This window comes from Thermobia domestica, chromosome 8 (genome assembly GCF_964235325.1).
Source record: "Thermobia domestica chromosome 8, izTheDome1.hap1.1, whole genome shotgun sequence".
Classification (NCBI taxonomy): Eukaryota; Metazoa; Arthropoda; class Insecta; order Zygentoma; family Lepismatidae; genus Thermobia; species Thermobia domestica.
Window position 1 is genome coordinate 2,082,395 of NC_137461.1, and position 17,502 is coordinate 2,099,896.

Here is a 17,502-nt window from a genome sequence, read left to right on the forward strand (position 1 = left end):
GTGATAAGTTGCATTTCATTATCTCCTTTCACTGATGAATAATCAAGCAAAAGTAAATGGTGAATTTTGTATTATTTTTAGTAAGGCACTGTCCACATGTCTAACTTCACATTATCCTCACGGCCTGTCCAACGGTGTCTTACTAGAAGGGCATACCCACAGGGGGAGGGGCCACCGGGGCCGACCCCCCCAAACTTCGTAACTTAACATAGCCTACATTTGTACACTTTGTCAATAAAACTCTACTTGTTTAATAGGGAAATGATTGATGTACCATGAACATTTGATCTTCAATTTATCTCTAGTACTCAATCTTTTACAAAAACAAAGTAGTTCTCTCATTTATTTTTTGAAAATATGGGTTGAAGTATTTTACAATTATTTATCATCTTTTCAGGTGCAAAATAATACCGGTCCAATACTACATACAATGGCTTATAGCATTGGACTCCGCACCAAAGCCTGGAACCCTCCGAATAAAAATTTCTGAGTGCACGACTAATTACCAGAGGCTTTCCACTTAAAACTCCATGCAGTGATAATTTTATGTTGTGTCCTGGGGAGAATACCCCCAGAACTATGAAATATCCCCTGAAACCATTTGCATGGTCACGCTCAATGTATGTTACTAGTATTTCTGTAGTACAGTAAAACGGCCCTTAAAGGACAAGTCTCAATAGCGAATACTTCGATAATATGGACAAAGTGTTTAGTCCCAGGAAAAAAATGTATTATTATGGGAGAGAACCCTATCTTTTACCAACACTCCTAAACACGGACAATTTTCTTTTTCAATAACGCTTTAGTAACCTATTGATAACAGACACAAGTTATTCTCAGCTCATTCAGCACAGACAACAATACAAACTTCACAAAACAAACACAGACTAGTCAGCAGGGGCGGTTCTATAATGTAGTCACAAAGTCACATACTTTCGCAATTGAACAAAACAAAAATATTTAAAACAAATAAACAATTTATGTTAAATAGTAGGTCTACGTCTCGGCACTGAGAACGAATGGTATATGAAACCAAGGAATTGCATAATCAATTTCTCATTTGTTTTAGAAACTATCGAAATCGAATACATAGTAGAATTTTAATGCATGATACAAGTACCGTATTGTAATGTCCCTTCCTTACAATTAATAAATGCTATAAATGTATGAAAGCTAGTTAGCTTTTAACTATACGTTACGAGTACGTAGGTTTCATATTAATTTCAAATTACACTCTTCGTATGTTACCGAGTGGTTTTTAAAGAGTCTAGTAACAAATTCAAATTGAAAAAATAGGTTGAACAGCGTTGCCAACACAAATTGTATTCCACTTCTTGAATACCATGAATTCTTTGTGCTGAGTAAAGTTTTCTTTTTTTTTTTTTTAAATAATAAGTTCAATAATTTTGTATGTAAGACACATACTGAACATATAATTATGCAATTTCTTGTTATTTTTTCAGTAATATTTGTAACTTCCATCAGAATTTAAAGAATGCTTTCAAAGTGAAAAGAAATACCCCCCAAATGAAATGAAATGAAATCTTTAAGTTTTACGTCCTACGGTTATTCCGCCTAGGCTAAAGGAGACGGTGGTGATAAGAAATGAAGAAAATTATGGAATGAAGGAAATGGAAGGAAACCCACGCACACGGTGTTTGTCTACCACAAAGTTCACTTCGTGCGAGCTGGGATCCAACCAAGGAAACCATACACCACAGGTGAACGCTCTACCACTGAGCCACCATGGCCTCCACTAAAAGCATCCAAACATAGAAGAATTTGCGGGCAAGAGAGGGAGAGCTGGTTTCGCTCCCATTGCCGATGTGACTTCCCTCTTATAGAATTATGGAACCACCACTGTTCGTCAAACACGTAATACGTACATTCTCCGAACCTTTGCAACAAGACCTATTGGTTCTGATCGACGCCAGCACAAAGGCAAGGAGATAAATCCACTCTTAACATTAAAAACATGAGCGATTGCCATTAAAAATTATATATATATATATATATATATATATATATATATATATATATATATATATATATATATATATATATATATATATATATATATATATATAAACATTAAACATAATGTTTATTTCTTTGGAAGCTTAAGAATTGCTCCTATTGGTTGATGTTGAATAGAATAACTCACTTCTAAGTTCTCAGCGCCATGAGTTTTAATAGAAATTATTATTGAAGTAAAAAAAATCAAGAGTATTCCGGGTGATACACGGTTGTAATTTAACGACGAAGCAGTGACATAATTATTACCGGTCACTCGTAGTAATTTTACGGAAAAATTTATAGTTTAAAATTTTTGCTTCACCAAAACAAGACGTGATTTTAATAATCAGTGAACACTGCAATGCACAACGAAAAAAATAATATAAAAATTAAAAACTTCCATTTCAATCTCATTGAGTTTGATTGAATTCAGTTTGTAATAAATCACTATCTTATGATGTGACTTTCAACTGACAAATCGTAAGACATAGCTGATAAAGTAACAACATATTACATTATGAATGAAATTAACAATTTTCAGACATGAGCCAACATCGAAGAATGATTTTAACTTAATTAATGATAACCTCTGAACTTCCCATTCTACTAATTTCCACCTCACTCCCTAATTTTGGTCGATCTTCAGTGTGATGTAACTATTTCTCTATTCCTGCTTATCATTGTCTTTCACGTAATCTTTTAGGAAAAAGCGCTTCAGTTTAAAGTTAAAATATAGTGACTCAACCTCTCAAAATAAGGAACTATAAGGACATCATAGTTCGAATATTTTCTTATATAAATAAAATAGAGTTTGTTTGTGTATTGTTTGTGTTTGTGTGTGTTTGTGTGTCTGTATACGACCTCGGGACTAGACTACTAGACCGAGAGTTACCAAATTTTGGTCACGGGTACCTTGGTCCAGGCCCCAGACCAAGACGAAGCGTTTTGTTCAAAATTCGAACCAGGGGGTCTCGGGGGAAGGCGTTTACAAGGACTTGTAAAAGTAGTAGAAAATAACCAATATTAATGTCGAATTCATAGTTTTCGCGGTCGCTGAGATCTAGTGAAACTCCGATCGCATTAACTTCCAAATTCATCCCATTCGGCTTCGGGCCGGGGGTCACCGGGGGGTATACCGATATATATATATATATATATCGATATATATATATATCGATCGATCGGTATCGATCGGTATATATATAATCAAAAATGACCAATATTAGTGTCAAATCCATAGTTTTCGTGGTGACTGGATGAATAGTGATACTCGCACAGGCGTTGATTTCCAAATAGAGCTCCCATCGGCCAGGGGCCACAGGTGTGTTTTTAAATCCGAACCAAGGGGTCTCGGCGGGCACTTACTGGGATATGTAAAAGTAGTAGAAAATGACCGATATTTTTTCTTTCGTTGTTCAATTTGTTTACATAGATAATTTATCTGACTCATGAAAAGAATGGGTATTCCAACTAGTCACATATAAGATTGTTGTTACTTACTACGATGATAATAGAAAGATTACAACACACTAGTTTTCATCACTTAAAATGCGCTATATTTCAAACTAAATATTAATTGCTTCGTAGTAATTCAATAAACTGCTATATTATATGGCGTCAGTTGAATTATATACTGTTATATTGACAATTACATATAAACAAATCCCTAATAACGAAAACTGTTACCATAACAACCGGATTACTGTCCTAACGACGAAAAACAAACATTTACATCTAGCGACAGAAAAATAAAACATTTATAAATCAACATTATTTATGACATTTCTTATAACATTTCTTCTTCTTCTTCTTCTTCTAATTTGTAGCTAGTGTCAGATAAAATAGCAATTTGCCTAGCATTTTAATAAGATAAAACAAGTATACGTGTTATCGTTGTTGAACTTACTTTCTACAACTTTATATTTCTGCCGCTTAGTAGATCTACATCAGAAAGTACACTTTGTCTGAAACCGGGCTGCGGTGGCTCAGTGGTAGATCGTTCATGTCTGGTGCTTAGGGTCCCTGGTACGATCCGAGCTAGTGCCAAGTGAACTTTGTTTCGAACATTCTACCACTTGGTTTTCTCGAGGTTCTCCCGTTTTCTCCCACTTTCCTGATTCCATCATTTCATTCGTCATCATCACCGTCTCCTTTAGCCTAACCGGCATATGAGTGGGATGTAAAACTTAATTGTCTGAATCTAAAGGAAACCATAAAAAGTGACGACGGAAGTTCCGAAGAGTTTACTTGAGTTGATTTTGAGTTTAACAACTTTTCAGCAGCGAGGTTATGTAAGACGCGACCCTACTGATTAACGTGGAATCCGAACCACATAAGTTCCCGCCGGGAATCGAACCCGGGTCTCCGACGCTAAAGGCGCGTACGCTAACCGCTTAGCCACGAGGAATTTCCGAAGAGCTGGTGGTTTAGTGGTAGAGTGTTCACCTCTGTTGCAGGGGTCTAGCTCCCTGGTTAGATTGCAGACTGGTGAGTTTGTGATGAACAAGTAACTCTCCGTGAGTTTTCTCTCATTTTATTCGACATTTTAATTCCACGAATTATCGAATAATTATTCGCTTTCATTATCATTTGTCTCCTGAAGTTTATTGGACATTACTATCTGCCATAAAAGTGAATAAATAATTTCTTTTCGGATTTCTTGAAATCTTAATGCGAAAAATGAGTGTTCAATTGATAATTTAAGCGCAGATCCATCCTCCCGTCGTACCTCTCTTAATTGCAGAAATTTAGCAACTTTAATTGTATCACGAAAAACTTGTAGCCTATCTCATGGTTCTATCCTTTACGCTAAAGGAATGAAACGAAATCTTTCAGTTTAACGTTCCATTATTATATCCTTTAGGCTAAGGGAGACGAATGATTACGGCAAGTGAATGATGATAGAAGAATTGGTGGAATGGGAATGTTGGAGGACACGGTAGTAACCCGAGAAAACCCTCGGACACGATGTTGTCCACCACAAACTTAATTGGCCGGAGACTTTAGGCTAAAGGAAACGGTGTCAAATGAATAATGATTATGAAACGAATAATGCCAAAACAATCCATAACGTCCGTGCTGTAACGCTTTTCCCAGCTTAATACCTTTTCGTAGCCGACGTCGCGAACTACGGTCGATATTAAAATTAGTTTATTGGGAAGTAAATCCTGACAGCACTTACGAAACTAAAGTCTTTTTAAGTTTAACGTCCCACGGTTATGCCGGTTAGGCTAAAGGAGACGGTGATAATGAGAGATGAGTGAAATGGTGGAATGAAGAAAGTGGGAGGAAACGGGAGAACCCGGAGAAAACCCACGACCACGGTGTTTGTTCACCACAAAGTCCACACGGCGCGAGCTGGGATCGAACCAGGCACCCCAAGCACCGGAAGTGAACGCTCTACCACTGAGCCACCGCGCCCCCCTACTTACGAAACGAAGGCCAAGGTGTGTTTCACGGGAGCACCCACAAATAAACTCCTATGTATGAAATCTTTTTAAAATGTATAGTAGTAGTAAACAACTAACGCTCATGCCAGTGCTAAAAGGTACTCAAACTTGAATACTTTTCTAATTGCACTTTTTATAGTACTTTCAGGACGGTGAATTCAACGGAATTATTTTTAAATATTCCCATTCATGAGGTCATGACAAAAGTGTTCTCTAAGTTAGAATAAAATTAACCTTTACAAGAAACATAAATATCGCAACTTTGAACTTATTTTTCTACTAACCCAATGGATCCATATGTTTAAAAATAGATCCGTTTGATGAGGTACGCACTCAGAAATTTCTGTTGGGAGGGGTCCAACGTTTATGGGAGTCCAATAATATAAGATACTATGGTTATGTAGTATGGAATGGAATGAGTGTTATTCTACCTTCTTAAAAAAAAAAAAAAAAAAAAAAAAAAACTATAAGTAATTTTTAAGTACTGACACCTATATTCTGACGGAAAATGATAACAATTAGATTGTTTTTATCAGAAAAGAAACAGTACAGATGATGAGTGAAGTCAAATCTTTAGAAATAATAAACACTTCTGACCAGAGTATATACACTTGTTTATTAAAAACTAAATTACAGTGTAACGGTTTCGACAACTTAACGTTGTCTTCATCAGACATTAACTGCGGTCTCTAACTGTTAGTGTCTGATGAAGACAACGTTAAGTTGTCGAAACCGTTACACTGTAATTTAGTTTCTAATAAACAAGTGTATATACTCTGGTCAGAAGCGTTTATTATTTCTTTAGTGAGTTCCAGAGTCGTGATGGATAGAGTTGCATGTCAAATCTTTAATATCTAGTATTTCTCTGTTAAACAAGTATTGTTCTATAAAGAAAGTGAACAAATGTATGTCAAGCTATGAAATTTGGGGTTTCAGACCCGATGCACCCCCATGGGTGCACCCCTGCATTGGATTCAGAATCCTTAAATTAGTACGAGACGCGTAATTAGAAATGTAGCCCAAACGTCGGCACTGTTATCATTGGCAGAAGCGACAGTTCAAGGATTTAAAATTTGAGAACCTTTTCCATGAGTTCATGGACGATTTTTTTTTTTTTCATTGGATTCAGAATCCTCAAATAAGTGTACGAAACGCAATTAGAAATGTATCCAAGCGTAGAGATTTTTACGCTAGAGGAAACAGTCAGAGAAAAAGACACAAGAACAGAATCGGATGTCCGTAACACTTCCAAAATGTCTATGTTATGTCCATGACCGTTCACAATAAATAATAGATGTCCCAGCAACAACATGCGTTAACATATCATAACTGCAATAGTCAGGGACTTATTTTTCTTTTTGCTTGGAGTTGAAGTTGAACATCCATTGTCGATACCGGTGCTTCATATGCACTAGAAACACAGGCTCTCTCACCAGGAAACCAGGGATAACATGATTTTATGCGAACAAGGACGTTTTTCTCAAATCAAAATTCTGACATCTCTGACGAGATTACAATAATCTTTTCGATAAAGTGTTCTGAATTTAAATCACCTGTGGTGCTGTATGGTTGTGAAACATGGTCGCTTACTCTGAGAGAAGAACATAGACTGAAAGTATTTGCGAACAAGATCCTGAGACGAATATTCGGACTCAAGAGAAATGGGAATGCGGAATGGCGGAAACTTCGTAACGAGGAACTGCATACTCGTAATTTCTACCGTTTACCAAACATTCTTAGGGTCATCAAATCTAGGAGGCTAACGTATGCAGGTCATGTAACCAGGATGGAAGAAAATAAGAACACTTTCAAGGTTTTAATGGGAACCCAATCGGAAAACGACCATTAGGAAGAACTAGACACAAATTGCGGGAGAATTAAGACGATCTCGAAAAATAGCAATGCAAAGCAGAAACTGGATTCAGTTGGCTAAGGACAGAAGTCAATGGAGAGGTTTTCTGAACACGGCATTGAAGCTCAAGGTTCCAAAGTTAGGTAATTAGCTCTGGGTTTGATCCTGTTGAAGCTCAAGGTTCCAAAGTTAGGTAGTTAGCTCTGGGTTTGATCCTGAATACTTAATAATAAGATTACTATCTTAATTTGCTCAGCTGAAGTATACAGGTCCCGTAGAAAGCCATAAAAATTAAGAAAGAAATTCTGCAAACGAAAGAAAATTTATAAAATAGTCTCTGAGCTATTTCTGGATATAAATTTCACCTGGCTCTTTATATATTTTTCTTTCTTTCTTTGTTTCTGTAAATATGAGATCTTGGACAACATTGGGATGGAACTTTATCCGGTTTATAAACAGAAATAAATTATTGATTGATTGGAAGTCAACGCAATTTTTCATAAACGAGGCTACATGGGGCGATTGCTTACACTGGGATGCGAACGTGTTTCGTTTATATCGGAGGAAAGCACTTCTCACCGGGAATCGAATACGAAACTACGCCCACGGAAAGTGTGCACTGTATGCATTTCCCGACGAAAGCAGTAAATATTGGGTTGGCAACTAAGTTCCCGCCGGTTTTTAAGTTGGAAATATCTGTATGACATTAAATAGTTTTGGCACGAAGTTGTACATCATTCGAAAGAGAATATATGGTTCTACCTAAATATATGTTTCGTTCTTACTAAGATACATTTTCTTGTTATTTACACATCATTAACATGAAATGTCAAGTAGAGAAGAATGAGCATATTCGACATCTCCTTCTTTTTCCCTTTAATCAAGGTTCTAAGGCCGCAGAAGGTGCTCGCAATATTTGTGCTGTGTATGGAGTGGGTGCTATAGCTGAAAGAGCCGCCCGTGATTGGTATGCAAAGCTCAAAAAAGGAAATTTTGACCTCAAAGATGCACCCCATTCTGGCCGTCCAGTTGAGTTCGATGAAGAGCGATTGGACCACCTTTTGCATGAAAATCCGCGTCAAACAACAAGGGAACTGGCAGATACAATAGATTGCTCCCACACTACTGTAGTGAAGCATTTTCACTCGATGGACAAAGTTCAGAAGTGTGGAGCATGGGTGCCTCACACCAAAAACGGCGGGAACTTAGTTGCCAACCCAATACATAAGCAGAAGTTTTGTAACATGGTATCGTGTATTATAGTCTCAATTTTGATTTTATTCGTTGATATTTAAGTTTAAGTTTACTAAATTTTAACCACAAAATGTACTAAAAGGAAACTAGTTTCACTCCTAGAAACTCTCCTTTGAGTACGCCCGTAACTCACATGAGTTTAAATTTTCATGGGTACAGTTGCAAATCTAGAAGGTAAAAACTGGGGAGGGGCAGCCAGAATACAGACTATGATAGGTATATAATGAGCTTATAGTTTTCCATGGGTCCCAAAGAAATTTCTAACGTAACTCTCTTCTGATGGATACTGTGGCTAGGTTGGACGTTGATATTGTAGGCCTCAAGTACTGTTTTCCATATTGCGTAACAGAAGAACTGCAACTGAAGCTGTATCTAAGGTTTCAAAAAATTTTCCAATAAAGAATAAAAGGCAACGTGGTCGGGTATGGACTTTTGGGGCAACATTTACAATGAACTTTCATAACTATATAAATAATAGCTTCAATTATTTTTTTTTTGTTACCCAAAAAACTGGAAAGCCTAGGCATCTCGGCCCCGGGGTAGATCCGCCACTGCGTTGGTACGTGATAAACTACTCTTCAAGTATTTACTATCACCTTGTAGAGGAATTTAGTTCTTTGGAGAGGGGAAGGAATATTTTGAGTGGAAAAATACTTCAAAATGAAATCAAATCAAATCTTCAATTTTAACGTGCCACGATTATGTTCTGTAAGCTACCGGAAAAGGATGATTAAGGATTGAATGATTTTAAAAGTATTGGAGAAATGTAAATGTGGGAATAAACGAGAGAACTGCAAGAACACCCATGGACACGATAATATCCATCACAAACACCATGAACTGGGTTCGAACCAGGAACCCCTCGCACTCCAGGTGGGAGCTCTATAGCTAAGCCATCATCCTGAATCCATATAAAAAAAAAGATAAATTGTCTCGTTCTATTGCTGTTTTCGCTCTATGGAAGTCTATATCGAAATCGGCAGTGGTACCAGTTCTACTACTCCCGGTGATAGGTGAGGTGGAAGTAGCATATTCTCCTGACAGTCCATTAAAAAAAAAAAAAAAAAAACCTAGTTCTCGTTATCCATCACAGTTTTTTCTAGAGTTCCAACTAGCAGGTATTTGACCGGCCTGGTCGAAAATATTGCTGTTATTTTGATTAAGCCGGTAACCGGTACAAACTTCTTACCAACTCCTTTATGACCGATTTCTTCAAATTTGTATCTAGTTCGTTGCAATTTCATCTAGTTCGAAGTATAGATTTAAAAAGTAACTTTCATTCTGTAAATCCAAAACTATCACTTTTTCACATCTATCAACGATTAATATAAGATATTTTGTTCATCTGTTTAGATAATTTTAAAGAGATGACAGGAACTGTCAGAGAAAATTTGAAATTTTACCGGTATACACTTATTGCGAGTCAAAAAGGACTTCTTAAAGCAATTTTCTGTAGGTAAAGTATGTTTATAAAGAATAGACTAAATTTTATTTTGTAAATCCAAAATTGTGACGTAAAGATTAATATACTTTTGCTCATCTGTTTCTATAATTTTAAAGAAGTGGCAGTAACTGGTAAATACAATAAAATGATAAATGCCGATTTCAGTTTCTCATTTATAGCACAATGTATCTATTAACCCTATTAGTGAATGTACTAAGGATATGCAGAATACAGGTGCTAATGCACTTTTGTTCACGATAGTACATTTCCTTCCCATGGATGGATTCAGAGATACTTGTCAACTGCGAATTGTCAACATCCGAAATCCGAATCCAGATCCGAGATTCGAGATCCGAATCCAGATCCGAGATTCGAGATCCGAATCCAGATCCGAAATCCGAGATCCGGATCCAGATCCGAGATTCGAGATCCGGATCCAGATCCGAGATCCGGATCCGAAGGATCCGGACCCAATCAGATCCGGATCCGGCCATCCCTACTACATCATAGACTACGAAGTTTTGAGAATGTGCCGGACATTATTATCCATAGTTGGCAACCCTAGTTTTATCTGCATGGTAATTACTGTTAAAACCGGAAATTGTTGATTTCTACCACTTCCGGTTTAAATAAAGACATGAGAATGGAGATAAAACTTGTTGTTGGGACGCTGGATTTATATCAAAAAGTCATTTCTTTCTACCTCCTTTGTGTTTGTTCTTTGGGTATCAATATTGAAACCGGAAGTTACCGACATTTACTACAACTTCCGGTTTTAGCAGAAGAAATAAAATTGAAGAAGGAAACTATTCTTGGGATGCTGAATTAATTGAAAAAAAAAAATAAACGCTTCTCGCTCTCTATTGCCAATTCTGCTTTGCGATTTTATCAATTTTGAAACCAGAAATTGTTGACTGACGACCTTAACGTTTTCATATCAACGTTCACTATGAATGAACTACTTCATCGCTATATGGTGAATTCCGTTTCATTCCCGGTGGAAGCTGATGTGGTTCGGATCCCACGTTAAGTTGTAGGTTCATGTCTCATTTGGCCTCGGTCCTAAAAGGGAAGCTTAAGCCCCAATTCAAAAACTAATCCTCTCTGAATACTCTTCGTCGTGACATTAATAGTATACAGTTGTTAAAATGGTTTAAAAAATCATGGTTAACCATCTCTAACTATTTTAAATCACAAGAATGAATTGGAAATGGGAAATTTATCACTTTTCCTGAAGGAGATATAAGTCTGTCTTCCTATGACATGGGGCCTGGGATAGTTGTCCCTCTTAATTCACCTCGCGCTGGCCCTGATTAAGAGATAACGAATTTCGACCTACAAAGCCGAAAACAGAGGTTAGAAGCCGATGTCAACTAAAAGCCACTTGGTTTCCATGCAGTCGTTCTTTCAGAAAAAATGTCCCGGGGGGGGGGGGGCACACTCAGTATTCCGGGGGGCACTGCTGTTACTATTCTATTTATTATTATATTATAGACGTATTATTTTGGTCTCCTCCAGGGGGGCACTCTCAGAGCTCCGAGGGGCAGTGCCCCCCCAAAAAAAAACGTCTGGAAGAAACACTGCTTCAATGCTCCTTCGGAAACACTTCTGTTGTGGAACTTAGATAAATAAAATTGAGAAAATAATACATGGTATTCACTTACCGTTCCCAAGTTACAATGTGTCTTCACATGTTAAAAAGTTAGAGATTCACAATTCCACATGTTATTCTGCACTAACACTTTACTTCAATTCCAATTATTCTCTATGTCACAACACTTGAAGCATGTTCACATCACTTTACTTTCATTAATATTTTACATTAATCTTATGCCACGTGATTTAAATACAATAACTTTTTTTCTTTTATTTCAATTAACTATTTACGACGATGTATTAAATTCAGGCTTCATAATACTACAAGCAAAAATTTTTTGCAATGTTTGTATTGTATATAGTTACACCGCCGTCGCCAACCGTAAGCTAAGAAGTGTGTTACCCACAACGCTCTGAAAACATCGCGCTCTTCTCGTTACGCCTAAAATCGCTTGAGCGCAGCGCGGTTGTTGCCATGGAAATCACTAAACAAGCCGCTGAATCGAGTTCCTTAGTATCACAAGAGGGCAGCACTGCAAGTACCTCGACATCTACAGACGAACTGGCGCGACAATTTTGCTGAAGTCAATCTAATCTCAGTGCTAGGTGCCAGACTAGATGGATGTCGTCCTTGGAAGTTTAACGCCATTATTAGCCCTAGTTTCATGTTTTGACATATTTATTCTGAGTAGTGGAGTGATTTGTTCGTGTGGTGTTGCGTAGTGAGGCGTGTGATATGGGGCTCAGTCCTCATTGGCTTTTAACTATGGCAACTATACGTTCCGATTATACGGGATTGTCCCGTTTTGAAAACATAAAATTATTGTTCCGACTTCTAAGAAAAATATTTTGGCACATATTTTTTTAAAATCATTACAAAATACCATAATTAATTTTCTTTGTAATCTAGTTACAAGTAGTATGTGTATAAAGAATGTGTGTCACCGTCAGGAGCGCATCCACGTAGCGAGTGCACCGGCTCCGGTCCCTTCCCCCCCCAAACTTCATAACTCGATATAGCCCCTACATAGGTACACTTTAAAAAAAATTACGGGGGTGCGGTGGCTCAGTGGTAGAGCGTTTACCTCCGGTGCTTGGGGTTCCTGGTTCGATCCAAGCTCGCGCCGTGTGGACTTTGTGATAGACAAACACCGTGCTTATGGGTTTTCTCAGCGTTCTCCCGTTTCCTCCCACTTTCTTCACTCACCATCGCATTCATTTCTCATCATCACCGTCTCCTTTAGCCTAACCAGCATAACCGTGGGACGTAAAACTCAAAGATTTCATTTCATTTAAAAATTTTACTTGTTTAGGAGAGAAATGACGGACGTAGCATAAAGATTTTATATTAAAGTTGTTCTGTACGCCTTCTTTTGTTATAAAAGCAAAGTAGTTGTATTATTTTTCTGAAAAATACTAGCTGAACCTGCGCTCTCTACACAGCGCATCATTCACATACGAGCATGAATCTCATTGTCATTCCTCACAACATCTGTACATGTCCCTTTACAGACACAAGTGAAACACATGCTGATAAAAATCGGCAAGAGGTACCACAAAGGGAAGATTTGTTTTGTTTTGTTTTTCAATATCTCGCACCGTTTGCAAGATCTCAGCCTACCTCCAGTTGGAGTTTCTAATTCATGTATGACCAGTGTATTCTTTCTTCTTGCATGCAATATGCAAAAAGCAAATATATTACACGCGCAATTAATTATAATGTCAGTGATATATGGTGTTCACTGGGCAAAACACTCCAAACAATAAAGATTCAACTTAGACTGGATAAATGATTATTCTTCGTTTTTCATTATCATTTGAACATCAAACAAACACCTGAAATATATGCAACCCTCATACACACCTGTGTGGGGTTGGAATTTATAACCTGCAGGATATGATTTACTTTCTTAAAATTTCAACTCTTCCAGTGTACCCCCTAAAAAATGTAATAAAGAAATAACTACCATATTTTTAAATATTCAATTAGAACTGGACAATCTACACAAAATTTGGAATCGACAAGCGAAATCGGCACGTTTCTAGCACTTGAGTTCTCATTGTCGAAAGGATTGGAGATAAACATATAAACTTCTTCGGAGACAAACATAAACCTAGCATTTTAATATATAGATTAGCTGAACCTGCGCTCTCTACACAGCGCATCATTCGCATATGAGCATAAATCTCCTTCTCATTCCTCACAACATATGTTCATGTCTCTTTACAGACACAAGTGAAAGACGTCTTGATAAACAAAATCGGCAAGGAGCATCATAAAGGGGAGATTTTTTCGATTATTTTTTCTCAATATATCGCACCGTTTGCAAGATTTGAGCCTACTTTCCGTTGGAGTTTCTAATTCTTGTATGACCAGTGATTTCTTTCTTCTTGCATGCAGTATGTAATAAGCAAATACATCACATATACAATTAATTATAATGTCAGTCATATATGGTGTTCATTGGGCAAAACACTCGAAAAATAAAGATTTATCTTAGACTCGAGAAATGCTTATCCTTCCTTTTTCATTATTATTTGGCCATGAAACATACGCCTGAGACATATACAACCCCAATAAACAACAATGTGGTGTTGGAATGTAAAACGCGTAGAATATGATGCTTTAGTTTGTTTTTTAAATTTCAACGCTTCCAGTGTACCCTAAAAATGTAATAAAGAAATAATGCCCATGTCTTTTTTAAATATTCAATTAGAACTGGACAATCTACGCAAAATTTGCAATCGATCAGTGAAAACGTCATCTTTCTAGAGCCTGTAGTTTCCGAGATCTCATTGTCGAAAGGGTTGGCCATAAACATATAAATTTCCGGAAACATATAGTTTAAAAGAACTCCAAAGATGGCAGCATAGTTCATTTGCATTCATTTTGGAGAAGGCTTATTAAAATACAAAGCTTTTGAACACTAATTTCATATCATAAACTTTATGAAAAAGATATAGTTAACTAATTTAGACTATTTAAAGTACAAATACTTAAACTGTTTGTATCTGTTAAACGTGAAATCACACATCACCGTAAATGAAAGATTTGAAAGCTAAACTCGGACACTTTTAATTGCTATTGTAGCATTTTAATAGATAGGCGGTAATACTTAATTACTTAAATGTCTTTTCGGGTTCAGAATAACATAGATTCAATACTACATACACATAGTGCGGTCAAATTCAGACCCCTCCCAACAAAAATTTCTGAATGCGCGCCTGGTTGTAGTTAGGAAAAAGACAAAGAATAATTGACAATAAACAACAATTTGCTCATTAACAGTGTTTTGCTATAAATTAGTAATCAAAATAAAAACTTCAATTATTATTTTCAAACACTGGATTTTCTCGGAAACTTCACATATGACTTTACCGTCAAGAAAGTTTTTTTTTTTTTTTTTTTTTTTTTTTGCTGACATCGAAAAAAAAAAATGGAAGAGCTTCTGAATTCAGCACATATGTTGGAAGTATGTTCACGCATAACTTTAACATTTTTTAACGTTTTTTTTTCTTTCCTTTTTTAGACTTCCGAAGTATGCTATACATAAGTCTTATGGAACGGCTTTGTGCGTCCGTCTGTGTATCAGACATCAGAGTGAAAACGGTAAGAGATATTTTTTTAAATTGATTCGGCGCCCCAAGAATATGTATGCTCAATTTCCTCCATTAACCTTATTCGAACCGAAAGAAGTTAAAGTTAACCATTTCCGACTTCAACGTTTATTGTCGTAGAAGAAAACGATAATAGATAGCAACAAACGTTTTTTTTTTTTAATCGATCGAACGTCTCAAGAGAACATACCATCATTACTCTACGGAAGTCGGAAGTGGTTGAAATTCACTAGTACTTCCGGTTTCAATGTTGATAGAGGAAAAAGATTGGTTGAACAAAATCTGTATAACATGAGCCTTTAGGAAAATACTTTTACTAATATCTAAAAGTTAGTTTTATGTCGAAGTTATTTTTCTATTTTTAGCTCTAGTGGTTGTCTTAAACTTTTTAGTAGGTATAAGAACAAAAAAATCAAAGTATTTATTTCCTAAATATATTTCACAGAAGCACAAAATCTCCGTTCAACCCATGCGGAAACGAAGGGTCAATTGGTAAATTATGATGTGAGTGACTCATGCACGAATTCAACAAGATAACGTGTAGCTTACAACTTTCGTGTGGACTAATTTCCCGAAACACGCAACCACTGTCATTTTTTTCTTTTCTTTAGCGTTTATTGATATTACAGTACCATTATCTTTATTAAGAAAGTATAGCCTATCTGATTCTACGACTGATAATTCATATACTGTATGTAATTATAATTAACGGATTGTGTTACACCAATCATGTCTGTTCTCCTGTATGGTTGCGAAATATGGTCGCTTACTCTAAGGGAAGAACGTAGATTGAAAATATTTGAGAACAAGATCCTGAGACGAAAATTCGGATCCAAGAGGAACGGGAATGGAAAATGGTGGGAACTTCATAACGAGGAACTACATAATTTATACGGTTTACCCAACATTGTTAGGACCATCAAGTCTCGAAGGCTCAAATGGACAGGTCATGTAGCCAGAATGACAGGAAGTAGGAATGCTTTCAAAGTTTTAATTGGAATTCCAATTGGAAAACGTCCATTAGTAAAATCCACGTGTAGGTAGGAGAACAATATTAAGATGGATCTCGCAGAAATAGGAATCCAAAGTAGAAACTGGATCAAGTTGGCTAAGAACAGAAGTCAATGGAGAGATTTTGTGAACGTGGCATTGAATCTCCGAATTCCATAGGCCATAGAGTTAGTTAATTAGTTACACCAGTGTCAGGTCTTCATCTAGCTAGCTGTCCTTCATGATTCACACTAGAATTATTTTAATAAGCATCTTTCTTTACAGTAGTTTTTCTTCTTTCTGTATATGAGAATAATCCAGGTCATGATGTGAATCAAATTTGGTTCAGCAATTCTTCAATAGCCATATGGTTAACACACCAGCGTTTGAAGCGCGTGGTCTTCGGTTGAATTCCCAATTTTGACACATCCTCATGAGTAAGGTCTGGGGCAGTCATTTCCAAGTCGATGTGATGTTATATCTTGCTTCTTCCATTCTTCATAAATTTGTTTTGAGTTGATTTTTAGTTTAGCGTCCCTTTCAACAGCGAGGCTATATGAGACAGCACCTACTGATTAACGTGGAATCCGAACCACATGAGCTCCATCCAGGAATCGAAGCCAGGTCTCCCACGCCAAAGGCACGTACGCTAACCGCTTAGCCAAAAGGGAAGCTCATTCTTAATAGACCAGATGGACAGACTTAAGTGACGGAGGGTGAAGGCAAAGAGAAAGAAGAATATCGATAGTTTTGCACGTCAACAATTCATGGCTACTCATACAGCTGATTCAACACCTGTCTTCAGCCTCGTTTCCTCCTCCCTGTCTGTTTTCCAGTCATTCCTTACACTCAGAGAACTGCACACCTTCAGACTAGTAGTAGACACGATAACCAGTTCTCGGTTATTAAAATAACGACTGAGAAAATCATTCTTTTAAACTGGTTGGGTTTTCTATCAAAAACTGGTTTTGGTTTTAAAACCATTTTGGGTATTCTATCAAAACCGGTTCACATTTTGTATCAAAAAACGGTTCGGGTTTTTTTTTATCAAAACCGGTTTTCTAGAAACCGAACCAGTTTTGGAGGAATTGAAATATGCTTTTGGTTCTTTTGCAAACCGATTTTCAGTATTTAGATTAAAAAAAAAAAAAAAACTTGAAAACCTGTTTCGAGCATCCCTGCATCAGAGATTGATTCTTGTTGTTTGTTATCAACTCCTGTGGTGTCCTGATCAGTCCAACTTCTTCACTTTACCGAGAAGGCACGAAGCCAACGAACGACAC

The 17,502-nt window shown here is 36.9% G+C and overlaps 2 protein-coding genes across 2 annotated transcripts in view; one reads left to right on the forward strand and one right to left on the reverse strand.

Moving 5' to 3' along the window:
• Positions 1 to 11,959, reverse strand: part of LOC145692633 (organic anion transporter 3-like) — a 127,334-nt gene extending 115,375 nt beyond the window's left edge. The window contains exon 1 of the mRNA XM_081767973.1: positions 11,680 to 11,959. The gene's annotated coding sequence lies outside the window, so the exon portion shown is untranslated. The remainder of the gene's footprint in view (positions 1 to 11,679) is intronic.
• On the forward strand, positions 8,139 to 8,612 carry LOC145691511 (histone-lysine N-methyltransferase SETMAR-like). The gene has a single exon (XM_081766920.1). The coding sequence runs from the start codon at positions 8,139 to 8,141 to the stop codon at positions 8,610 to 8,612; it is 474 nt and encodes a 157-aa protein (XP_081623046.1).
• Positions 11,960 to 17,502: the final 5,543 nt, after the last annotated feature.

Excerpts from the sequence above, each read along its gene's own strand:
- LOC145691511 (XM_081766920.1), top strand. The coding sequence starts at position 8,139 with ATGAAATGTCAAGTAGAGAAGAATGAGCATATTCGACATCTCCTTCTT.